The 24,857-nt window shown below is 37.7% G+C and overlaps 1 protein-coding gene across 2 annotated transcripts in view; it reads right to left on the reverse strand.

Annotated features, from left to right (window-relative positions):
• Positions 1-2,787: 2,787 nt before the first annotated feature.
• Positions 2,788-24,857, reverse strand: part of LOC108706074 (UPF0462 protein C4orf33 homolog) — a 54,898-nt gene continuing 32,828 nt past the window's right edge. For both annotated transcript variants that reach the window (XM_041579577.1, XM_018242741.2), the window contains exons 5-7: positions 14,598-14,649; positions 4,908-5,113; positions 2,788-3,040 (exon numbers count right to left, since the gene is read on the reverse strand). In XM_041579577.1, the coding sequence (XP_041435511.1) occupies positions 2,944-3,040; positions 4,908-5,113; positions 14,598-14,649 (355 nt within the window). In that variant the 3' untranslated portion in view covers positions 2,788-2,943. The remainder of the gene's footprint in view (positions 3,041-4,907; positions 5,114-14,597; positions 14,650-24,857) is intronic.

The raw sequence follows: 24,857 nt of genomic DNA on the forward strand, positions 1-24,857 counted from the left end.
GATGAAAATTGAGCATAGGACTGGCCAGATATGGGATGACTTTGACGTAGTTGGCCAGCTTAAATATATTGCAATATATGGACAAACAATCCCTGTTTTGTTTAAAGGGTAAGGCATTTTTCAGTAGCAGTATGCACAAAATGTCTCTGTCTTAAATATATTGATAATGGGTTGAGTGCAGAGGAATCTTGTATTTGCCTATATATATATATATATATATATATATATATATATATATATATATATATATATATATATATATATAAAAACAAAAAATGCAGCTCATCCATGTGTTGCAATTAAAATCAGTCTGGTGCATGGGTGTGTGGCTTATATCATATACTGAACTAAACAAATTAACCCAGCACTATCATTATACAACTTTTAGGAACAATTGTATTAAAGAGAACTTATCTGGATTTGGCAAAAAGAGACACTCTCTCTGTCTCTTTTTGCCAAATTCAGATAAATTCTCTTTAATCCAATTGTTCCTTAAAGTTGTATAATGATAGTGCTGGGTTAATTTGTTTAGTTCAGTATATATATATATATATATATATATATATATATATATATATATATATATATATATATATATATATATATATATATATATATATATATATATATATATATATATATATATATATATATATAGTCTTTTTATTCTGGCACCCAGGTGATTTTCTTATATAAACGGAGTGCAAAGTACATGCTGGGCATTTGAATGGCCGCTATCAAAATGGCTGGTGTGCAATAAAAATTGAAAGTTTAAAAAACAAATAAATACAAATAAAAACTATTGTGTTTCTGGACTGAAATATTACACGGCACCAAAATAAATAGTCACATCCCACACATACCCTCCAGAACAAGCATTATTCCCACATCTCAAGATCATCCAAGGTCATAATTTGCCTGTAAAGCATTTACCGGAGACAACAGGAATAGCTTGCTGCTAAATGGCACATAGCAACATATTACAGTTAATTTGCTGTACTTTATTGTAGCCCAGCAGAGATTTGTTTCATTTTGTACCCTGGAAGAACATTTTTCTTCATGGTCTGTGAAAGATCTATACATACTTGCATTTCGGTGCAGCAGCAGCCTGCAGAGTTCTGTTCATCAGATTGCAGTAAAATAGAGGGTTTGCACATAGCTATAAAGTGATATGTCAAATTTTCTCAGTTCCCAAATGGACCGCAGTACATTGGTAAACACTGAACATTTTAGCTTGCAGTTATCTCTTCAATTTAGAAACTTGTCCTTGACTTTTACTGTTCATTGAGTTTGTTTTCTGAGAAAAAGACCCATTTTACGTTTCCTTACAGATACATTTAAATAATCACAATTATCAGCTTTTAGCCTGGATTCTTAACATACAGTACCTGAAAATCATGTACACAGGTAAAGATAATGTAAGACATTATGATAACTCCCATAAATACAGTATTGCAACCAAGAAAACAAACTACAAAATTCAGCCTGGCTGATAATGCTGCTCAATCCTTATAAATTCCTGTTTATCTGGTGGTATTTTAAACCGATTAAAGCCTTTGGGACATAGATATTCAATATATCAAGGCAAAAGTAGATATTCCTGCTGACCCAGCAATGGCATCATTTTCAAAGCTATCTAGCCCAATTAACCTAATTAAAAATTACTTTAATTTGAGAAACAAACAGAGCAAAAACACAAATGTGTTTGGCGCATACATTTATTGATAAATATGGTAAAAATGTGCACTGGAGTTTGGTTGAAGTGGTTTTAAGATAATAGTGAGAAATTTTCAGATTTTGGTAAATAACCCTCTAAATAAATAAACCGCTCAGTATTTAGTTTTCAGGGTACATTATCCGTATTGATTTTTATGGACACTAGGGATCTGGAATGTCTTCAGTCATATAACAGAGTGCTCAGTTTCCGTAGTCAACTTGCAATCACCACTTGCTTATGTAGTATATTTAGATATTTTCAGCCACATGCATTTCTGATGGAACTTGGAGCACCAGTAAAATGTTAAATGGAGGCATGATAAGCTACTGGGTGAGCCTAAACTGTTCAGTTCCTTAATATGTTATCAATGAGGCCATATTTTATGTCTCTGAACACAGACCACCGAACTGCCAACTTGGTTAGTAGTGGTCTGTATTGTCCTGTATTTGGGCAACTTTAAGCATCAGGTTAAAAATATTTCTCTGTTCCTGGGATAAACCACAGATCTGACCTTGGGGCATTCAGTTGAATTGTCACCCAGTTTCAACCAGATACTGAGCCTCAGGAATTCAGAGCATGTATTGTGTTGTTATTTATTTTTTTAGCAATCAGTTAGTTATATGTCCTCCCTCTGTCTGGACTACATTTTTTTCTTTTCCACCCACTCCATGAATTGTGTAAGAGATAATGCCTTTAGAAAATTAATTTGAAATAGTTTAATAAAGATATCAATTGATTATCTAGGATGTTTTATGCTTTTATGTTACGGGAACAGTCTGTTCCAAGGGCAAATAGCAAAAGCAAGGACATTACAGTTTGTTTATAAAACAGCAAGTAGAATTTCTAAGTACATGCATTCAATAATGACAAAAGGGAATAAAGGAGTTTCAAGCAGTGTAAGATTATTCCAGCATTTTTGTTCCGTGCGTAGAGGTCCTTTATCTTTGTGTAATCCACAGAATATATTTTACAAGCAATCTGTGAAATGAAAATAATAATAACAAGTAAAAGAACTAGTATAGAAAACAATTACATTAACTGAGCGCTGAAAATAGATGGATCAAACGGAGTCACTGTGGAAAGCTCATTTTATTAATTTGCATAATCATATAAGTTTCAGTCATGAGGAAGAATAAGAGGCTTGTTAAGTATTAAATGCCAACAGGGATAATCTTTTTTAACACAGATGATAAAAAATAGATATATATCGTCTGTATAGGAGAGTTTCAAGGAGATGATTCCCAGAGGTCAGAAACAGGTTGTTCCCAGGCTTCTCCCATAATCCATTTAAGGCTGAATTCTTGAAAATATTCCAGACGATGACTGAAAAACAATTTGGAATAGTAATATAAACTCTTTCAGCATTAATCTACGTAGCTTATAACAAAAATGGAATTGCAGCATGCTGAATAAAAGAACAGTCTTTGACAAATGTGCACACAAAATGTGATCAAGCTGGCATAAAAGTTTACAGAAGTTGCAAGAACTAGACTTAACAATAACAGGGAAACAGTTTTTAATTAACATTTTAAGCAAATTAATACAGTAGTGCTGTGAAGGGGAATACGTTATTGTATACATGATGCCAGACATACTTGTTAAACTGTTCCTTAAACATTGCAGTTCTACCATCTTTATTAATATTTTATTAAGACAGACAAGAAAATATATAATTTTATATCACGCAATGATAGTGGTGGAGATGAAAGATGCAGGGGGTCTAAAAGATAAGACATACAGAATCAGGATTTAAAATGTAAATTACTAACCTGAAAAGCAATAAATATATCTATAGTTTAGGTGCATATTGGTTGGCACAGTTTTACATAAGAAACAAACCCTTAATAAAAAAAACCCTACCCCCTACCCTACATAGCCCCCCCTCCCCCCAGCTTAGCTGCCCCCCGGGCAAATGCCCCTAACTCTTTACTTACCCCTCCATGCATATTTTGTCCAGTGGAGTTCACGGGTGCAATTTTCAGGCGCTTAGGTAATCTTCTAAATGAGACCGGCGCTTTGGCAATTTTCACAAGTTTCGGCGTATGCGTAGTTGTCACCAAACAGAAAATTGCTCCAACTGCACATGCATACCTGTCTTGTTCCGAAGATTACCGAAGAGAAGAAGATGGCGTCCGTGAACTCCACTGGATAGAATCTGCACAGATGGGTAAGTAAGGAGTTAGGGGCATTTACCTGGGGGGACAGCTAGGCGGGGGGGAGGGAGAGGGGTCTATGTAGGGTAGGGGTTGGTTTTTTTTTATTAAGGGTTTGTTTCTCCTTTAACTGCAATATTTAGGGTTGCCATCTTTCCTGTAGTAGCCGCCTTGGACAGTGGGCAGGTACATGACATCACAGAGTGGGAAATGTGACTGCACAGGGAGGGGAGCATGCCATCAAGGGGAGGGGTGTGTGATGTTGTTGGCAGGGCTATGATGTGGCGATCAGTGTTTGGTAAATAGCCATGCAGTGTCGGACTGGCCCACCAGGATATCAGGGAAACTCCCGGTGGGCCCAGGTGTCAGTGGGCCCTCATGCTGCTAAACACTTGGCCTATTCCATAGCCATTCCCTATTTCTATGAGAACAAAGAGGTTAAATAGATAGAATAATAGATTATAGTATGTTAAGAAAAGAGACTAGGAGAATAGAGGTTGAGTGAAGAGAGGAAGAAAATTGTACTGAGGGTGAGGCCCTGGTCTAAAGTTTTTTGGTGGGCCCTTGTCTAAGGTTTTTTGGTGGGCCCTTGGTTTCCCAGTCCAACACTGTAGCCATTTCAATCAAGGAGAAAGGTTTTCCTTTCTTTTTCAAAACCGGCTGTCAGGATCAAAACTGGACAACCCTAGCAACTTTAGACATTCCATTATACGGAAACCTGTTGTCCAGACAGTTCCAAATGATGGGAAGGTCATCTCCCACAGACTTCATTTTAATAAAATAATTGTATTTAATAAAACAGTACGTTGTACTTGAGCCAAGCTAAGATATCATTAATCCTTATTGGAGACAAAACAATCCTATTGGTTTTAATTAATGTTTAAATCATTTTTTAGAAGACTTAAGGTGTGGAGAGTCTAATTCTGGAAAGTCCCCTTATCTAGAAAACCCCAGGTCCTGAGCACTCTACATAACAGGTCCCATACTTGAATTTGGAGAAACTTGTATGGATAGTTATCTCGACACTCAATACTTACAAGTTGGGGCCTTGTCCATCAATTATTTCTTCTGGAGGTATTGGATACAAGGCTTCATATGTTCTCCCAATACCAGAGCCATGGATAGCATAGGAATTCATCATGTTAACATTAGGTGGAAAATAACTCCAAGGAATAAGGGCACTGCCATACCATTTACCCCAGTCCGATGTAGTATCCACATTAAACTTCAATTCCAACTCTTTCTAATGCCAGAGAATAAGTTATTTTAAGGGTTAAGTATGAAAATACATCATGTTTATTTAAGAAATTGTAAGCATATGAATATATGATGTACTGCTTAGTATAATCTAGAATGTTTATCATACTGTAACACATAGTAAAAGAAAAATCCCCTTTTCTTAAAAAGTCAAAAGGAAAATCTTATGTGTAATTTACACATAAAGTGAACTGAGGCATAGCTAAGACATGACAAATAGAAACCTGTATATTAATAATCAATATTTTTTTCGAAGTTAGACAAATAACATACCTAAGGGCAGATTCACCAAAGGGAGAATTGTATCGACTTTTCGCTAGCATTACTTCGGCAGTGCAAGCTTTTCATAGCAAAGATGCACTATAATTCATTTGTGCCTAGCGAAAATTCGCTAGAGATCTTGCGCTTCCGTCAAGTTGCATAGGGTGGGTAATTTAAAGTTGTATTTACATCTTTATTATTATTAATGTTGGTGCAAATGCTTGAAGTTACCACTTGTTCAGGGAACCTTAATAAAGACAAGAGAGTTAATATAGTGCCCTAAACATAAGCCCACTGTAAAACTGATGTTCCATATGTTATAAAACGTGTGGAGAAAACCGGTTACCCAAAAAAAGTTTGTTGGGACTTTTGCAGCCAATCCCGCTTAAAAAAAGGAAAAGTCGCCAGCATTTTGGAACTTTAATGCATTTCGACAAACAGGATATGAAGCAAGTAACAGAAGATAGAGGAAGATCTAGCTTCTTTTTAGCACTTCGCCTGGTCTGAGGTGGCGAAGTTAACTCTGGCGAAAGAAGCAACGTTCAGTAATCCACACTGTAGTGAATTATCGTTTGCCAGAGCATTGCCTGGCGATAGAGTGCGAATAACCGATAGCGACAGTCCTGCTAGTGAATTGGCGCCTGCGCCTGTTAGTGAATTGGCAATGTCCCTGCAGGTGGCAAAGCTGGTGAAAAGCCGTTAGCGTTAGCTACTTCACCCTTTAGTAAATCTGCCCCTTAAAGTCTTATTTCATTAAAAATCTTGTTAACGCTTCATGCAGACAAAAATAGTGCTGCCTAATGTTAGGTTTAAAGCTGATCCAGTTTGCATAATATGGTAAATGTATATCATACAAAGGTCTTGTTAATTCTGCTGTAAAAATGGTTTTCACTATATCCAAAATGAATGTAGTCCTAATTTTTCTTTGAACAGTGTTTTACTGTAACAGAAGAGCTGGAATTTATTTTATCAGACAGAGTTGCAAAGAAGTCTCTCACGCTTATTGTAGATCAAAGAGCACCACATCCCATTATTTTAAAATGCTGCTCTTTCGATTGGCTCATCCTTCTTCAACCCAACTATATATGAAGACTAGAAAATAATGTTTGCAAAGATTTCTGTGCACGGCCCATTGCTGAACGCAAATGATTCCAAATCAGACTCCCAACTCCTGCATGAAGGTATTAGGGGCATAGTTGATTATATTTACAATTTGTTTTATTTTAGTATGATGAAGCTTATATTACAGTTTTGCAATAGTTCCCCTTAAGTTTAGAAAAATCATGGCAGACTTTTTGTTTTATACAGGATTCTGTAAAGACACTTCAAAAATATAGATGTTACTTTTCATGCAGCTTTTTATCTGAACACAAAAGTAAAAGTCTTATAGGGCCTAAGATCAATACTCAGACTGTAGGATAGTTTTGCAAGTAAAGGCGAATCAAAGGGCACATTTTACCACAATACCCAAGAGCAAGAAATCATTCCTTCATAAAATCTGCAATCAATGTACCCTGAGGGCTTATACTGCGAATTACACTGTTCTTTTTATTAAGATAACTAGGTTGCTTTTGTTTAGCTAGTGACTGAAATGTTGTATTGTTATCTCTGCATATAATCTCTTTAGAACTAATACCCTTGATTCTTACTTCGATGTATTTGATTATGTTGTATATTTTCCTGGAGCTGGATATCTCTGTTGACAAGTACATTCCTTAGTTATTGCATCAAATATTGATATTTAAACTCTAGTTTCTCCCATATTACCCTTGGAGGAGGGCAACATCTCCCGCTGTGCCATTAGCTGAAACATGACTCTGAATTGTCTGTAAACTTGCACAGATACCCAGGGACATCAGATAATTTATTAATATATATTCAATCGCAATCTTCTTGGAGTTTGCAACATCTAATAAAAAAAATGATATCTCATTTTAACACAAGATGATCAGACTGCTTTACTCCTATCTGATAACTAGTGCTGGGCCGAAAACATTATAATAAAAATATACTACTGAAATATATTGTTTACCAATTAATTCCCAGTTGAAACTTTCCTGAAAAGTACAAACTGTGCAATAATTAAACAACATAAATTCACAATAGTTAATATCTAGCATTTATATAATAATTACATACATACTGTACACTCCTCAAACTGCCATAAATGATCTGGGTTACTACAGCAGGGTAGCTACAGTTGTTGTATAGGACAGTCAAGAAAAAGTAAGTAGTAGGGTTTATTTATAAATGATGGGTACATTTACAGCAGCCTATCAGTGATTAGTATTTACGGTCAGCTGCAGAATGAACATTGAAGGCACACATCTGATTGGTTGAAAATGTTCCCGAATTGTTTTTAACAATATATCTAGACTGAATGACAATTAAGGGGGTTATTTACAAAACTCCGAATGCAAAAATCGGACTTTAAAGAAATCACAAATTCTTTAGAATTTATTATACCGCGGATGAAAAAAGTCAGAATCAAAAAATCCGGCATCTCAGGATTGCATATAAGTCATAGTAACATAGTAACATAGTAACATAGTAACATAGTAACATAGTAAGTAAGGTTGAAAAAAGACACACGTCTGTCAGGTTCAACTTTTGTTTTTTTCCAATGGAAGAAGTCCCAATGATTTTTTTGATGTGCGCTGTGTATCATGCAATACCCAGAAGATTTCAGAGTTTTCGGGGGAAAAAGCAAACAAAATTGGAGTTTTCGGGTGGAAAATCCTAAAAAAATCGTGAAATTTGTATTTTTCCCACACACCACATTTGCGGGAAAATCTAACAATAAATAAGCGGAAAAAAACCTGTGCGGATGTAATCAGAGTTTTTGGCAAAACATGTTGAGATAAATTCGGACTTTGATAAATAACCTACCAAATAAAGAAAATGACAAATTGGTAGGTGGAGCCTTATATCCCCCAAAAAAAATACATTTTAAAACATAAAAAAAATGTGATCAAGGAACCTGTGCTTTTACAAAAATATTGCCAATTGAAATTGATCATAGGAGCTGGTATAGTAGGAACCCTTTCAATGTTTTTCACACATCATCTGCAGCTGGAGAGAAAAAAGGATGCTTAAGAGCCAAACTCATATTAATTTAATGTGATAATAAGGTGAAGACAGAAATAGAAAAGAAAAAAAAGCAGCCATATAACATTTTTACACCCACAAGTGAAATGAATCATTAATGTTGGATGAAAAAAGCAAGGCAATGTGGCATCAAGCAATAGATTAAGCAGAATCAGAGACAGGTACAATGTTACATGCAGAAAGAGAAAGCCCTGATGTTGCATTAAGTTCAGCTGCAGATAGCTTTGTTTGGATATACTGTTGGTAGTGTAGCAATTTTATTATTTACACACCAACTTCACAATTCTTTTTAAAAACTGTTATACTGTTGATAGTCGTCAATCCCCATTCAACAGAGGTGCTAAAGAGGTTTGCTGTGCCATATGGGTAATGTTGGATTGTTTTTTGTTTATCTATGACCTTATGTCTGGTGGTGAAACCATGAAATGGGCATTCATTGCAGGATTTTTGTCGAGGTTAGTGTATTTGTCCTTCAAAACTTAAAATATGTTGACAGACATTCTTTGGGGGTTATTAAATGACAGTGGGGCAAGGTGAGAGTGATTTTTGCAATGAAAAAAAAAAGAAGAGAAAGCAGCAAGAAGGCCATGGGGTGGAGCAGTGGAAAGGGGATGTATTGTAGATCAAGCAATGGGTGAGGGGTGCCTTTGGGTAACTGAGTAGATGAGTGGCAGGGCATCAGGTCAAGTAGTATTGCCTTGGGTGTTGATACTACTTGAGCCAGCTCTGCACCAGAAAGATACATTTTGCAAAAACCTTCATGGACTCGTGTTTTTTTTCCTAGATATTACTATTTCAATATATACTTTTTAAAAAAATATATACTAAAAATAATATATCCTAATATATCTAATGCACTACATTTTGAATGCTATTGTACAAAGCCAAATGTGCTTCAACAGTCACAACCCATCCATGTTTTGATCCACTTATTTTCATAACAAAAATAGAGAACACAGCTGCAAAATTTTATAAAAATAATATTCCTGACATTGATTACTTGAAGCTATTTGGAACGGGTCGGCAGCTTTCCTTTTTCAAAATATGACATCAAAGAGACACTTGGGATGAATTTTGAGCCTCTGATAGGGAAATCTAATTCCACTGATCTAATCCTTTAACACTGCGATCAATCCTGCTGCATGGTGGCCCTTATGTCTTGAAGGATGAAGACAGCTTTAAATGAAAGTTTATTCATATTTTAATATCAAAGAAAACTCCTGTGACGGCTGCAATATGTCACTAAACTTTCAATATAAACCTCATCATTGCATAAAATCTTTGACATAAAATATAGATGTGAAGGGAACAAGCTGCCACTGAATGGTAATTTGAGACGGCTTGCCTGTTCATTTTGCTTTTTAAGGTTCATATTTGGAAATAAAATCAGTGTTGGTAGGAGGAGGATCTATAAATTGGTTAACGATTTCCAGTAAAACAAATATAAAGTAAGAGTGCAAATGCATGGCATTTAAAATATCATTAGAAACTGCAATGTACTGTATGCACTTATCTTGCTTAACAGCATCTGGACACAGGAGGCCATTGTGTTTCCCTTTACTTTAGAGTTAAAGTTACTTTTACCTGACCTATTAGTTATTTATAATATAGTACCTTGCTTAAATATTTACCTTTTTTTTCTTTTTTAATTTAGTTGTGTTACAACCTGGAATTAAATGTATTTTAAGTCACATGTACACAAAATTTCCTATATTTTCATCTCAAAGTGAAAAAATAAATTTAGATAGTCTTCAAAATGATTTACCAGTATAAAAGTATCAAAGGCAAATTCAACAATAAAGTTAAAAAAACCTTACCCCCCCCCCCACATAGACCCCCTCCCTCCTCCCCAAAGCCTAAGTGTTACCCCTGGCAAATGCGCCTAATGTTTTACTCACCCCTCGGTGCAGATTCAGGAATCAGAGTTCACGGGTGCCATCTTCTTCTTCTCTTCAGAAATCTTCAGAATGAGACCGGCGTTGTGGTGCCTGCGCAGTTGGAGCATGCACCGAAACTAACGAAAATTGTCGAATCGCCAGTCTCATTCTGAAGATCAACATAGTGGCTTAAGATGGCGCCTGTGAACTCCCTCACTGAGGGGTAAGTAAACATTAGAGTCATTAGCCTGGGGTAGCATTTAGGATGGGGACAGGGGGGTCTACGTAGGGTAGGGGGTAGGGTTTTTTTTAACTTTAGGGTTGAATTCTCCTTTAAGTCTTAATGCAATTGGACATTGCATTAAAGCTTTGCAGACCTCCAAACTGCTCTAGGTTATAATATAAATATAATCTCTAAAATATGTTTTATTCTGCTGTTTTATTCTGCTGTTTTAATACTGCAATATTTTTGTCAAATATTTTGTCCTCTTTAAACTAACACTTGCATTTTAGAAAGGCACCATTACATACTCTATAATATTTTATGCAGAATAAATTACTCCATTATTCAAAAGATGATGGGGCCCGAGGGGGGAATGTTGCTTCAGGTATTTAAAATGGGTTCTTTGGACTATGTGAGAAAAGTCAGCTGACTTTTTGATTCATTTGATTAAAGAAAATCTGTAAAAACCAATTCAGAAGAAATTTCAAGATATTCTGGCATGATTCAAACAAATGGGTGACTATTGGCAAGAAATATGTTGCTTGTGCTAACATAAACGATCTAACAAATTCACAATCTTCAATTACTGCTGCAAAAATGAGAATAAAGCACTGATTTGCAATAAGCCAACTGCCAGTAGAGTAAAAAAAATTACAGAATGTGATAATGAAAATTGCTTTGAATAATGTTATCGATGCAATTAAAATTGTGACCTTAAAAAAATTACCTCACATATCAAAGATATCACCTTCCCCATTAACTTTACAAAATGTTTCTTTTTCTTCTCCTACGCTGACAACACTTCATTGTAGATATCCTACATCCTCCAGCCCACGCTCAGTATAATTTTCCTAATATCTATTTTAGTCTGTTTCTGTTAGCTGCAAGGCATTTAATTCGAAAGACATCCATGCACCATTTAATTGGTACAGGAAAACAACGGGAATATTTTCGGACTGAAGAAATATACGTATATTTACAGTCAAGCTGCAGAATAGTGGATATTCTCTTTAGTGAAAACCGGCAAGGTGCTAATCTACATAGACACTATTTTATGTAAGTGATGGATCTCCGAGAGTTGCTGTCTGAGTGTAGAGACAACATAAGTGCTGGGCCTACTTCCTTAGAAAAAGGGCTTCTTGGGCAGAAAAAAATCTTTTGTGTAAATGCTTGAAATGGACTGTTCAGTATAAAAACTGGCTAAATAGATAGGCTGTGCAAAATAAAAAAAATGTTTCTAATATAGTAAGTTAGCCAAAGATGTAATGTATAAAGGCTGGAGTGAGCGGATGTCTAACATAATAGCCAGAACACCACTTCCTGCTTTGCAGCTCTCTTGGTTTGCACTGATTGGTTGGCAGGCAGTAACCAATCAGTGACTTGAGAGAGGGCCACATGGGTCATAAGTGTTGCTTTTGAATCTGAGCTGAATGCTGAGGATCAATTGCAAACTCACTGAGCAGATATGTACCATGTTTCCCCCCTTCAAGTCGCTGACTAACTCAGAGTGTGGGGCAGATTTAGTAACCGGCGAAAATTTGCCAGCGCACACCCATCGCAAAAATGCACCAGGCGAAAATTCGCCCAGACAATGCTAATTCACTAACAGGCAGAGTTTCATCCTGGGCACTGAACGCTGGCGAATTTTCGCTAGCGTTACTTTGCCAATACGAGCAGTTCAAAGCGAAGATGCACTAGCATTCATTTCTGCCTAGCGCAAGTTCTCTAGAGGTCTTGTGCTCAGGTTAATTTACATACGGTGGGAAATTTAAAGTTGAATGGACGTCTTTATGTTATATGTTGTAGCAAATACATTACATTTCCACTGTTAATTACACATGTCCAGGGAACCTTTATAAAGACAATAGAGTTGTTACAATGCCCTTCACATGAGCCCACTGTATAGCTAATGTTCCATAAGTTAGAAAATTTATGGGGGAAACCGGTTACACAAAAAAAAATTTTTAGGACTTTTGCAGCCTATCACTCTGAAAAAAGGTAAAGATGCCAGCGTTTTTTGAACTTTGATGCATTTTCTACTCACAGAATATAATGTAAGTGACAGAAGATTGAGGTAGATCTATGAACTCCATTGCACTTCGCCTGGTCTGAGCTGGGAAAGGCAACTCTGTCGAAAGAGGTAACGTTCAGTAAAATCCGCATTTTAGTGAATTTGTGGAATAGCGTCTGTTAGCGTGAAAAGTTGCCTGCCGATAGAGTGTGAATGACCGCTAGTGCCAGTCTCTTTTGCTACCGAATTGGTGCCTGTGCCAGAAAATCGGCGATGTCCCTGCGGATGGCAACGATGGCGGAAAGTCGCTAGCATTAGCCACTTTGCCCTTTAGTAAATTTGCCCCTTAGAGAGCTGAAAAACAGGAAGTAGTGTTCTGTTCTCTTCGACATCCTCTCACTCCAGTCTTTATACATTGCATTTTTGGCTAATGAACTATATTAAAAACTTTTTTTATTTTGCACAGCCTATGTATTTAACATCTAATTTAACACCTATCTATTTTTACACTGAGATGTTCCTTTAACATATTATAACACTGTGCAATAAAATAGCCTGCAAAAGTAACTGGTTTTCTCCAGACATTTCCTAACATATGGAACATTCATTTTACAGTGGGCTCATGTGTAGGGCATTATATAAATTCTCTTGTCTTTATTAAGATTCCCTGGATACTTGTAATAAGCACTATAAAATGCTTGCACTGCCGAAGTAACGCTAGCGATAAGTCGCCATTGTTCGGCGCCCAGAGCGCAACTTCACATATTAGTTAATTAGCGTAGTGGTAGCGAATTTGCAACTTGTGATGTGTGCGAAGTGGTCGCTGGCGACAATTCGCCCTTTAGTGATCTGCCCCCAAGATTCCATGGATACATACAAATCTACAATATTGACAGGTGTTTGAGAGCTAGCTCCATACATTTAAGGATCTATCACAGACATAAAGTTAAAGTAATTGAAAGCGTAGCTCAGTATACTGTATACAGTAGTTCATTGTATCGTCAGCTGGTTTCAGAATTAGAGGTGGCTTCCAAAACTGTAACCAGGCCATGACTTAACTAGATTTGAATCATGGGGTAGACAGCAAGCATAAACATCTGTGGCTAGGCTCATTTTGATGCAGAAATGATCCACTAGAGTCAAAAGTTGAGGAAGCAGAGTGAGGATGGGCTATTTTAAGCTGCATATTTACATTCTGAGCGAGTTATATGTGGTAGTTGGGGAACTGGAATCTCAAGAGAAAACCTGTTCAAAGAATTGATCTGTCCCATGTCCATACTTCCTAGGATAAATGGCTCTGTTAAAAAGCATTTAGACACACAATGTAGTATGAGCACTCTACATTTATACTAACCGTCTCACATTTATGGCATTAGATGGAAATCTAGTCATCAAAGAGAGAGTCCAAACAAGCTCCACGTCAAATCACTGTTCACAAATGAATAATATTTTATGTTTTTCTCTTGGTGTTTTAGAAATTATGTTACATAACTGAGAATGAAGAAACTCTATAATGAGCATGTTAGTCCTCGCACAATAGAGTTAGCTAAAAGAGTAGCAATTATCTGCCTGCAATGGACTTCTTACAATATGGGAAAAAATACTACGTTTCTGATTGCATATAAGTACTGCACTGTATAAATACCTGTGACCTGAATATATGTTTATGGCTGTTTATTGCTTGAGGGAGTGAGGTATAAGAATACAATGTAGCTGATTATAATTGTACCCCCTGAAGAAACAAATGCAAGGCTAATGCCCCTCTCGATTACCTCCCTCAAGGCAACACTTTTTCACACAAAAGCAGATGCCAGTTCCAGGGATTGTTCAAGAGCAATAATAAACATTTCTCTTCATGACATTCACAGAAAGTTAATACCTTGTTGGGATGTCGGTTCCAATATAATCTGTTGTTTGCTAAACAAGATTTATTTATTTTGAGATTTTGTTTTTCTACAATCTGTTAATAGTTTTGTGTTGAATTACTTACTTTAAAAGCATTTCCAACTCCAGAGAGTAAAAGTACCAGATGTTGCCCGTGCCTAGAAAAAAATAGAAATAATCCAACTGCAATTAAGGGATTGGCTAAATGAAATTCCAAAAAAAAAAACTCTTGGTTATAATAAAAGCAAATACAGATGCCATTGCACACTCCATCTGTAATATTCTGTAAAACGTAATATATGCACAATTAATGTAAAATTTGTAAAATTACAATTAAAACAAAGTCATGATTCATTATTTGTATAAACACAATATTTTGGTATGCAGTATACTGTATATTCAATGGAATGGACTCTAAAGCTCGATTTCACTGGCTGCTGATTAAATATATGGCATGACATAAAGAGTAAACTAAAAAGTACTGTAGTTCTTCTCTAATCGTACAATAGTACTATTTGATGTTTGGATTAGGCATGCACCAAATCCAAGATTCAGTTCGGCCTTCCACATAAACAAGAAAGTCAAAAATGCTTCTTTCTTTTCTATGCAAATTAGGATTCCGATTCGGTATTCTGCAAATCTTTCACAAAGGATTCGGGGTTTGACCAAATCTTATAATAGTGGATCTGGTCCATCCCTAGTTTGTATTAAAGCCCACACAGTCATCCTTGCATTTGTAAGGGTGGGAGACCCTTTGACTGAAATTATGCAGTTGGTGAGATACAGTATGAAGTGACGACTTACTGCTATGGGGCTACATACTAATGAGATGCCTGATTTAGCTAATACTTTACTGCAGTGAAAGACAAGTTCGAGGAGAGAGTGATAGCAGATGAGTAATGACATCCCAACTCACAGACATGTCCTCATGATAGGCAGATCCTTACTTAAAGGAGAAGGAAAGGCTTGTTGCACTTGGTGGTGCCAAATGTTAGGCACCCCCAAGTGATTGTATTGACTTACCTGAAACCCTGAGCTGGCGCTACTATCAGCAGAAAACTGCACTGGCCCGGGGTTATTTTTAAATTGTCTAATAAAGATGGATTTGTTTTAATACGTTCCAGTTCGCATTTACTGATATCAGCTGGCGGTGTCCGCAACCCCCATATCCCTGGCCCGGGGTTATACCAGTGAGCACCACGGAGTGATCCACTTCCGTCTTCTTCTGTCTTCAAATATACCGGGGCCAATGCATGCTCAGTTGAACAAAATAGCAGGCTCTTTAGTTAAAGTTCGGCTTTTCGTTCTACTGCGCATGCACAGCTGCGTGAAGAAGGAGGAAGCAGGAAGAGGATCACTCCGTGGTGCTCATTGGTATAACCCTGGGCCATTGCAGTTTTCTGCTGATAGGAGCACCGGTCTGGGGTTTCAGGTAAGTCAATACAATCACTTGGGATGCCTAACATTTGGAGAGGACCAGGGCACTGAACAGCAGTGGGCCTAGGGGCGCCGGCTATATAAATCCGGCCCTGCTGGTTGGAGATATCACGGTTCAATAAATGCATTTTAACAATGTGCCCTTTTATTTGCACTAGTAATATACAGTATAATCATTATTCAACAGATCCAACAGATCAACCTGACTCAATTGTAAAAAGTAGGTTAAAAATTAGTCACCAGCACTTCTCGGCCCTTTTCTAATTAATAATCTGGTGCACAGCATAGAGGAACGCACCCCTGTTTATAACCATAAGGAAAGAACTGGCACAACAGGTCTAGTAAATGTAGTTAAAGTGTGCTTCAAAAGCGGATTAGGCTCCTTGCAGCCCCGGGTACAAGCCGTACCCCCTGCCAGGGCAAAGTATACATGTAGCAAATAAAGCAGCAGCACTCCGATATCTTTGAAAAATTGAAAAACTTTACTCAAATGCCATAGGCAACGTTTCGGGCTACGCAGGCCCTTTGTCAAGCCATTAATTAACAGTGTCTAAATGTGCTTAAATACCCACCACATGGAGGAGTCACACCATTGCACCTCCAAATTACCCATGAGTCGCAGTGAGCTATTTTCATAGCAAATTATTTTCAATATACCAAATTAGATATCTCATACTCATATATTGTTACAAAAGAAGTGAATTGCAGAAAGTGCTATATAGTAACAGGTAATAGATAAACATCCTTTCAAACAATGACACAATGTACTGTATTAAAAACCTTTGCAACATAAGTGTCAAGGACAGGAAGTCTTACTTTGCTTTATCTCAATATTAGACTTCTGGATTTTACTTATCTCTGGCTCCAATGCTGAATTCAGGGAACTAATACCCCTGAATTACTTTGAATCAGGAGCTTCCATATCTTTAAATTTCACTGTCCTATAACACAATTAAATAGAGATATAATTATTATATAATCAGGTCTGGTCTAATACAAGTGAAGATTGAACTGTGATGTTTCGGGGACACATGTCTGTCATGTATGGTGAATTGCATTGCTTGATCAAGTCCCTGCTTGCACCAGACCTGTTGTGCCAGTGGATTTTGAAAAGCCCAACATTTTTCACCTTGAATTGAATTTCATGTGATAAACCATGAAATAACTTTTTCTCACTGAACTTGAATTTCGTCCATGGTTTCCTAAAAGATTTATTGAACTGGTTACCACGCTAAAAGAATGCTTATTCAGACAGAAATGTTGTTAACCACTATCATGGTGCTTTAGTATACTGATCCAGGTAGTCCTTGTCATCTTGAAAGAGCAGAACAGAAATAGAAAAGGGATATGCCAGAATTAAACTAGACTAGCAGAAAGATGCTTTTAGGCTGGAGTTAAGGTTAGCTAAATGATAAATATATGATATATGCCCAAAGTGTATGAGAGCAGTGGGCATTTTTTTCATGCACTTTAAAGGAGAAGGAAAGTCTAAAATAGAATAAAGCTATAAATGCTGTATTTTTAAAAATAAACATGAATTTACTGCACCAGAAGCCTAATAAAACAAATGATGTATGCTTTCAAAGTTGGCCATAGGGGGTCACCATCTTGTAACTTTGTTAAACATCTTTGCAAGACCAAGACTGTGCACATGCTCAATGTGGTCTGAGCTGCTTAGGGATCATCATAAATTATCAATACAGTCAAATAATATCTGCCAGAAGCCGATACAGCAAGACTGATTAATAATCAGAATAGGCAGACTGCGCTGGGTCCTGTGTTGTCATGTAATCTAATGTGGATTTTGTAATTTTTGTATTGTTTAATACAAACTTTCTCCAACTCTACAGAACCAGTGGCTGCAGCAAAATAATCCTCCAAATATAATCCCAGTTTATCTGTTTAAATCTGGTTCCATGATTTTTGTCCCTGCAGCTGGAGTTGGAAACAGTAAAGGGGATGTAAAGGCAAAAATAAAATCCAAAACAAATCTCTACACAGTCGACAACTGCGCTACAGGGAAAAAAACAAAGCTGCTTAATTTTTGCATGGCTTGGAAGTAAGGTGGGGGCTCCCCCTGCTGTTCAGAAGTATGATTGTTTCCCTGCCCAGCAGTTAGGGACCATCTTGACAATTCCTGTCCACAGCAGTAAATTAATGGAGAATTTCACTGCATACAGTCAGGTTTCTTATAAAAACGGTACACATTTTTTAATTAAAGTATATTGGAGATAGGTTTCTTTTTCATTAAAGTAATGAAAAAGTAAAAATGGGATTTTATTTTTTTGCATTTACATGCCCTTTAAGAATGTGCTGATATTTGGTTCTGTTTGCTGATATATGCAAAGCAGAAACTTGGCCTACCTAATATCAATTCACCAAGTATCTTGTTGCTTACTATCACTGCTGATTTGAAGATAAACTCATATTCTTAAATGTGTTTTATGCATCTGTTCAGTTATACAACATAAGCTATACTACAGCACTTGAAATCCACTGAACCTTAAACTCTGAGCTTCTGGAAGAAACTAATAAATGACCTGCTGTCTAATCAAATACTCAGTAACCTATGTGGCCAGAGGCTGCCCAAAAACCTTCATACCATATAAAGCACATGATAGGCAATAATAAGGTAAGGACACAAGGGCATTAACTAAACCAGACAGCTGATTAACCCCCAGCTCTCATAGCAGCCCATCTTCTTTTTTTTCTCTTTGCTGTTTCTTTGCTTATTTTAATGTTGCTTAAACGAAAAATAAAATATTATAAGAAATTTAAAAAGAAAGAAAGATAAAATATATATTTCTAGTTTAACTGTCCAGTGACACATAACCAAACATGTTTAGCTAATGCTCAAGGGGCTGCAATGTATTTTTTATGCTTTCATTTTTGTCATGCATATCAGATTGAAGATTTGCCAGAGGCTGTTTCTAAATAAATGAACAGAAGTGTGATTTTTTCATACACTGTACATTCTGTGCCCCACATAAAGTAAAAATCTGATATTACACATAAAGCAACACATACATTTTTTGTGGGTTTTTTGTTGTTGTTGTTGAAATGGACATCTAGAAAGCTGACATTTATAAATCCCTTTTTCCTCCTCTTAGTAGCAAAATGTTCAAATTGGAGCCTGCATACTTTAAATGGATTCAATCAGTAAAGTCTATAGAACCCTGTCTATATTTCATCAGTATATGATTGCAACAATCAGCTATATTTAAAGGTCTGGCAGACAACAAAGAAAAAGATGTATTTCATAGAAAGAACAGAACAAAGTAGGTCATGTTCTGAAGCAAGAGAAGGACAAGAGGAAAAAACACAAAGAACTATATTAAGAGAAGTTAATGTCCATAACAGCCTTTTCTACTGAAAATTCAAATGGGCTGTTTATTGAAGGCAGAGACCACCATTTTTTTATTTGTTGTTTTTCTAAGCTCAGTTACATTGCTATAAAATGTGTCAGAAAGCAAAGCTCAAATAATATAAGTAAAAGTCATGTTTGCAATTAGATGAGCTTCACGGGCCTTTGTTCTTACTCAAGGCAGCCAAAGCCATGTCTTTAGTTTTATGAGTTTTATGAACCTTTATTCTTTTACACGGCCCCCACATTACTGTGACAGCAATTAACCAATAACAGGGGTTTTCAACTATTTTCTTTAAAGTGATTAATGTAGGTGAGTTTTTGGTCCCATACGCTATGCTAAATACACTAATCTAATGCTATGCCTCTAGGTATTTTAGATGTCAAAATGCAAATATCTCTCAAGAATTTAAAAAAAAAAAAGAGACGTCAATTTAGCTTTTCCATGATGAATTGCAGAGAGAAAATAACTTTCGTTTTGGGCAAGATTATATTTTAACTCCTTTTCATTAAAAAAAAGTGAGGCCAATATGAACATTCACTCTGTAAATAGGGTTTCTGGTGATCTGGTCATTAGTGATGGGTGAATTTGTCCCATATCGATTCGTCGAAAAATTCACGAAACGCGATTGTTGCCGCATGTGTCAACGGTGAATGCGCCAATGGTGAAACGTGGAAATTCGCATCGTATTCACGCCTGGCGAATTTATTCACCCATCACTACTGATCACTCATTTTTAAACAAGATCCAGCAAGTGATGGAAGTATATTCTAAGCACCTTGCAGAAGTGGCACCATATAATTTTAAACTAGTTCAGCCCTGAGGCATTGAACTAGAAAGTTGCAGTGTGACATTGTAAAAATTATATAACCAAACATTTTTTATAGCTCAATTCCAACATATGGGTTTGGTCTTTGTATATCATCAATCATATACAGAATGGGAACAAGAACTCTCTGGTTTAGAACCATGGGCCTGGTGTATACTGGCCACTGCTCCTCTGGGTTGAGTCTGTGGTTGTAGCCTGCCAAGTTATCTAATTATCTTTTCTACTGCCATGGCCTCAATTCAGCTTTGCTGGATCATTATCCCTTCTGCTTTGTCTAAGTCGTCCAAGTTCCTATCCTGAGCTCCTGTCCTGTAAGTCAGTTCCTGCCCTTATTCTCCTCTGGCGTCTGACCCTCGGCCTGTTATTTGATTTATGCTTGTCTGCCATGAGCCTCAATCTTCCGCCTGTTTCACAGACTCTATTTACTTGCTGCCTGCCCTGACCCTGTGCCTGAACCTGGATTTGTTTTCTGCCAGTTCCTTTTATGCATTTTCTGCTAAGCTCCCTGTGGTTTCATTTTAATTGTATTAAGCCTTTTTAATGTAAAGCCTCAGAATAGTAAGTAGTTATTGTAATACCCTGGTAGTCTAGTGGTGCGGCAGGTACGCCCGCCACGCCGCTCCTCTTCCCTCTGTGTGCCGGCTTTCTAGTGTGCGCGCGGCGCGCACTTCCGCATTTTATAGGCGCATGCGCGCTGGCGTGATTACGTCAGCGCGCAATGGCACGAAATTTGAATGTATTAAAGGGACAGTCTTTTTTGTAATCATTGCCCGTGATAGCATTGATATCCTGGTGCTTCTTAGCCTTGTGCTCTCTGTTCCTGAACCTTGATCTTGTTTGGTAATCCGTGCTTGACCCTGCCTGTATACTGACTACTGAATTCTGAATATCGACCCAGCCTGAACTTTGACCACTCTTTGCCTAATCCCTTCTGCCTGTTTGATACCCGGTTTTGACCCTTGCCTGCCTGACGATTCTGTTATCTGCCTGCCTTGACCCAGCCTGTCTGACCATCCGCTTGCCTTGACCTTTGTACCGTGACCTTCGGCCTAAAGACTCTGCTAAACAGCCGTGCCCCTTCACCAGCCAGAACATCTCGCCTTGCACCCTTCGTTAAGTCCAGGTGGCACCCAAGTAAGCTGAGGGCTCCTCCCGAAGCCCAACGGTGGTCACACTACTGGTGAAGAGACCAGGGTGCTTGGCACTTGTTCTGGTATTGGGTGCTGGCCGTGACAGTTATGCAGCACACCAGCTCCTCACAATCAGTTGTGTGCAATTTAGTAGGTGACAGTCAACTGGGTTCATTTAAACAATGGCCCCCAGCCAAGCATTTAGGTGGAGGATCAAGTACAGAAGAATGCTTTAATAGTGCTTTAACAGCATTTGGATGAACACAGTTTTGCAAGCAGTTTGTGCTTTGAACTGCACTTTGCATTGGTAAATGAGCCCGAGACACAACAACAAAACTTTAAGGTGTGCACTGTTTTTGAAAGGCATGTACCTGTTTTGCACTTTGCACCCTGTCCAATGCATGATAAATCACCCTCAATTCTCTATCCAGAGTAACATCATACTAAATGTTGCCTCAAGAGGAGTATCCACTACTATGGACCTATTCACTTCAATTCCTACTCTGCTGGGTGATCACCTAGGCAACTAACAACATAGAGTTTGTTATTAAAAGGTTTTGTCTCACACCATCAAGTGGTCTCTTCTACCAGGGACACACTCCTGCCTTAAAGGGGAACTAAACCCCCCACAATGTTAGGTTCCCACTGGCCCCCCTCCGTTAGTCCCCTCTCTGCCTCAGACCTGGGCAACTGATATTTCTACGATGCCCAAGATCTAGTAAAACACACATAAACATTACATAATATTTGAAATTGGAATATAGTCGTTCCATCATAAAGAGGAATTTATGCTTGGTATTATACTATACAATGCAATCAGGGGTGTGTTGGGGTTTCCAGAAAACAAAACCCAAACCTGTATCCATATTCATTTTCCCCAGTGTTCTTTGGAGTGCAGTCACTTGTTGTTGTGTTATTTATAAGTACTACTTTTTCTCCATTTTAAAGGCTTTAGATATAAGCCAGGGAGGATGTGGATCAGGGCACTTAAAAAAAAGGCAGCTCACTGAAAGAAGAAATCCAGATTCAGTAATCTTAGAGAGAACTGACTAGGACCATGGCACTAGGAGTTTTATAAGAAGCAGTTCTGAATTGCATCAATTTTCATCATCCCTGCTGTCTTATATTCCAAATGACATCAATTACACTGCTTAAGCAATTTATTTTGTCAAAAGACCAGTATTTACCTCCAGCAACTACTTATTGAGCAATGTTATTTTTTCCACTCTGCATTTATATTCCAAAGTGCCCACTTTACCTACACAATGAAACAACAGCATACACATATTACATATGCTTAGTGAAGGTAAGTTCCCACAAGTGGACAAAAAATAAGATATTTACACAAAAACAGCATTAGGCACTGGGATCCTTCCGAGCAAGAATCTAAAATAACATATTAGGGGCAGATGTTAGTTTTTAAATTTTTTTTTTTTTAAATAAATGCTTATATTAGCACCAAAAAGATATACAAAATAGAATGAAACATGCCATAGAGTCATGAATAGGAATACATATATAAGTCGGAGCAGGTTGTTGATTTTATTTTTTTATATGTACAATAAATAAATTCGGCAGGCGTGAATTCACAGCAAATTTCCGCGTTTCGCCCCGGCAAATACATTTGCAAAACTTTGGCGAAAGTTCGCTGCCAAAAACTCTGCTGCATCAAAAATTGATGTGCGTCATAACTATTCGGACAAAATAGGCGCTCATAAAAATTGTCGCGGGTTTCAAAATTGACGCACATCAAAATAATTTTGATGCCCATTGACTTCAATGCGTTTCGGTAATTTTTGACGTTTCATGAATTTCTGGGTTAATTCGCTAATTTTTCAGTGAAACAGGACAAATTCGCCTATCACTAATGTACAATGTTAGACTGCCCTTCCGAGTAACCAGTATTTTTCACGGTGGGTAATGGCCTTAGTGGGCCCTTTCTAGAACACAGAGCATTGTCTTTTTTAACTTTTCCAGAATCTGATTATGTTTATTTATTAATGGAGATTAGAAATCAGCACTCACCCTTAGGGTATATTGGATGCAGGTGAAGGTCTGAGGTGGCCACTTCCACCCGTTTTGTAAACAAATACAGATAGCACCAGGAACAGAATATGTTTATTTATTGCCAGCAGTGAGAAAGATTGGAAATGGTTAGTTTTATGAGTCTGTGATGGTCAGAGCTGGACTGGGCCGACCCGCTCCCCACAACCGGCAGCTCCTGCGCTCCTTTATGACCTTTCCCCCACCAATCACAGGGATAGAGAGATTCTACCTGCACACTGTTTCTCTCTTTGCTGTTCTCTGCAATCTGTCTATATCCACTGTCTTGCTCTGTGTTCTTTCACAGCTTGTACTAGCAATAATGCAAATAACAGAACACGAAGGAGAGCACAGCTGCCCAAAGAGAATGTTTACTGAAAACAGCACCTTCAAAGCAATATTAATCAGTTACATTTCAAGAATGATCTTCTTAAACATGGGGATAGCAGGATTTTTCTCTGACAGGCACTGGTGTCCCAGTTCGACACTGTTTATATACCAGAAGGGGATTAAATGGGTTGTTCACCTTTGAAATACAATTTAGTATGACATAAACATTTATATTCTAAGCATATTTGCAGTTGGTTTTAATTTGTATTTTTTGTATATATTTAGCTTTTTGTTCAGCAGCTTTGTGCTCAGCAGGTATTCGGTTACTCAGGTTAATTTTACCATAGCAACTAGGCAGTTGTTTGAATGAGAGACTGGAAGATCTATAAAGGTGGCCATACACGGGCAGATTAAAACTGCCGATATCGGTCCTTTAGACCAATTCGGCAGTTATCTGTCCGCGTATGGGGGCTTCCGACTGGTCTTCCTGATCGATATCTGGCCATCATATCAATCGGGAAGGTTTAAATTTTCATACAACTGACCTGTCGGAGCCCATTGCTCCTCGTTGTAATCCCTAGGGCTGAACGTTCGGAATATAGCCCTATGTTGGTGGGCATATTGGGGAAAGGTTATTTGTGCTTGCTAGCCCTCTCTAACCTTCACTCAAAGGGGTACGCTCAATTTCTATGAATATTTTATCAATGGGTGAAAGTGGAGGTTCACCCTTTGATAAACATGCCACAGAAATGAATGGAGAGAGGCATTATTTCACTCTAGTGGACTGTGGCAATCTCTAACTTCCCTCTTCGATAAATATACCCCATAGAGTGAACTTACTTGCTACTGCTATCTTAGGGTTGCCACCTGTCCAGTTTTGACCCAGACAGCCTGGTATTTTGAAGGGCTACCCAGCTCAAAACTTTCTGCCGGTTTTCCAATTAAGGAAAACTGGGCAGGATTCCCTTGATTGACACAGCGATCGGCCAATCGCTGCATCATAGCCCCATGCCCTTATGTCACAAGCACTCCCATGTATGTTGGGGCCCTGCCCCTGATGTCACAGCCCGCCCCCCTGCCTGGTCTCCGCCGTATCGAAAGGTGGCAACCCTATACTATCCTCTAGCTTGCCTTGATATTACTAACCTCCCCATAGGTCTGGACACTTTGGCCTGGATGATGTCTCTAGCTTTTCTTAGGCCAAAAGCGGAAGTGTCTCAACAAGGCACTGC

Source organism: Xenopus laevis, chromosome 1S, assembly GCF_017654675.1.
Source record: "Xenopus laevis strain J_2021 chromosome 1S, Xenopus_laevis_v10.1, whole genome shotgun sequence".
In the NCBI taxonomy this organism is placed as follows: domain Eukaryota; kingdom Metazoa; phylum Chordata; class Amphibia; order Anura; family Pipidae; genus Xenopus; species Xenopus laevis.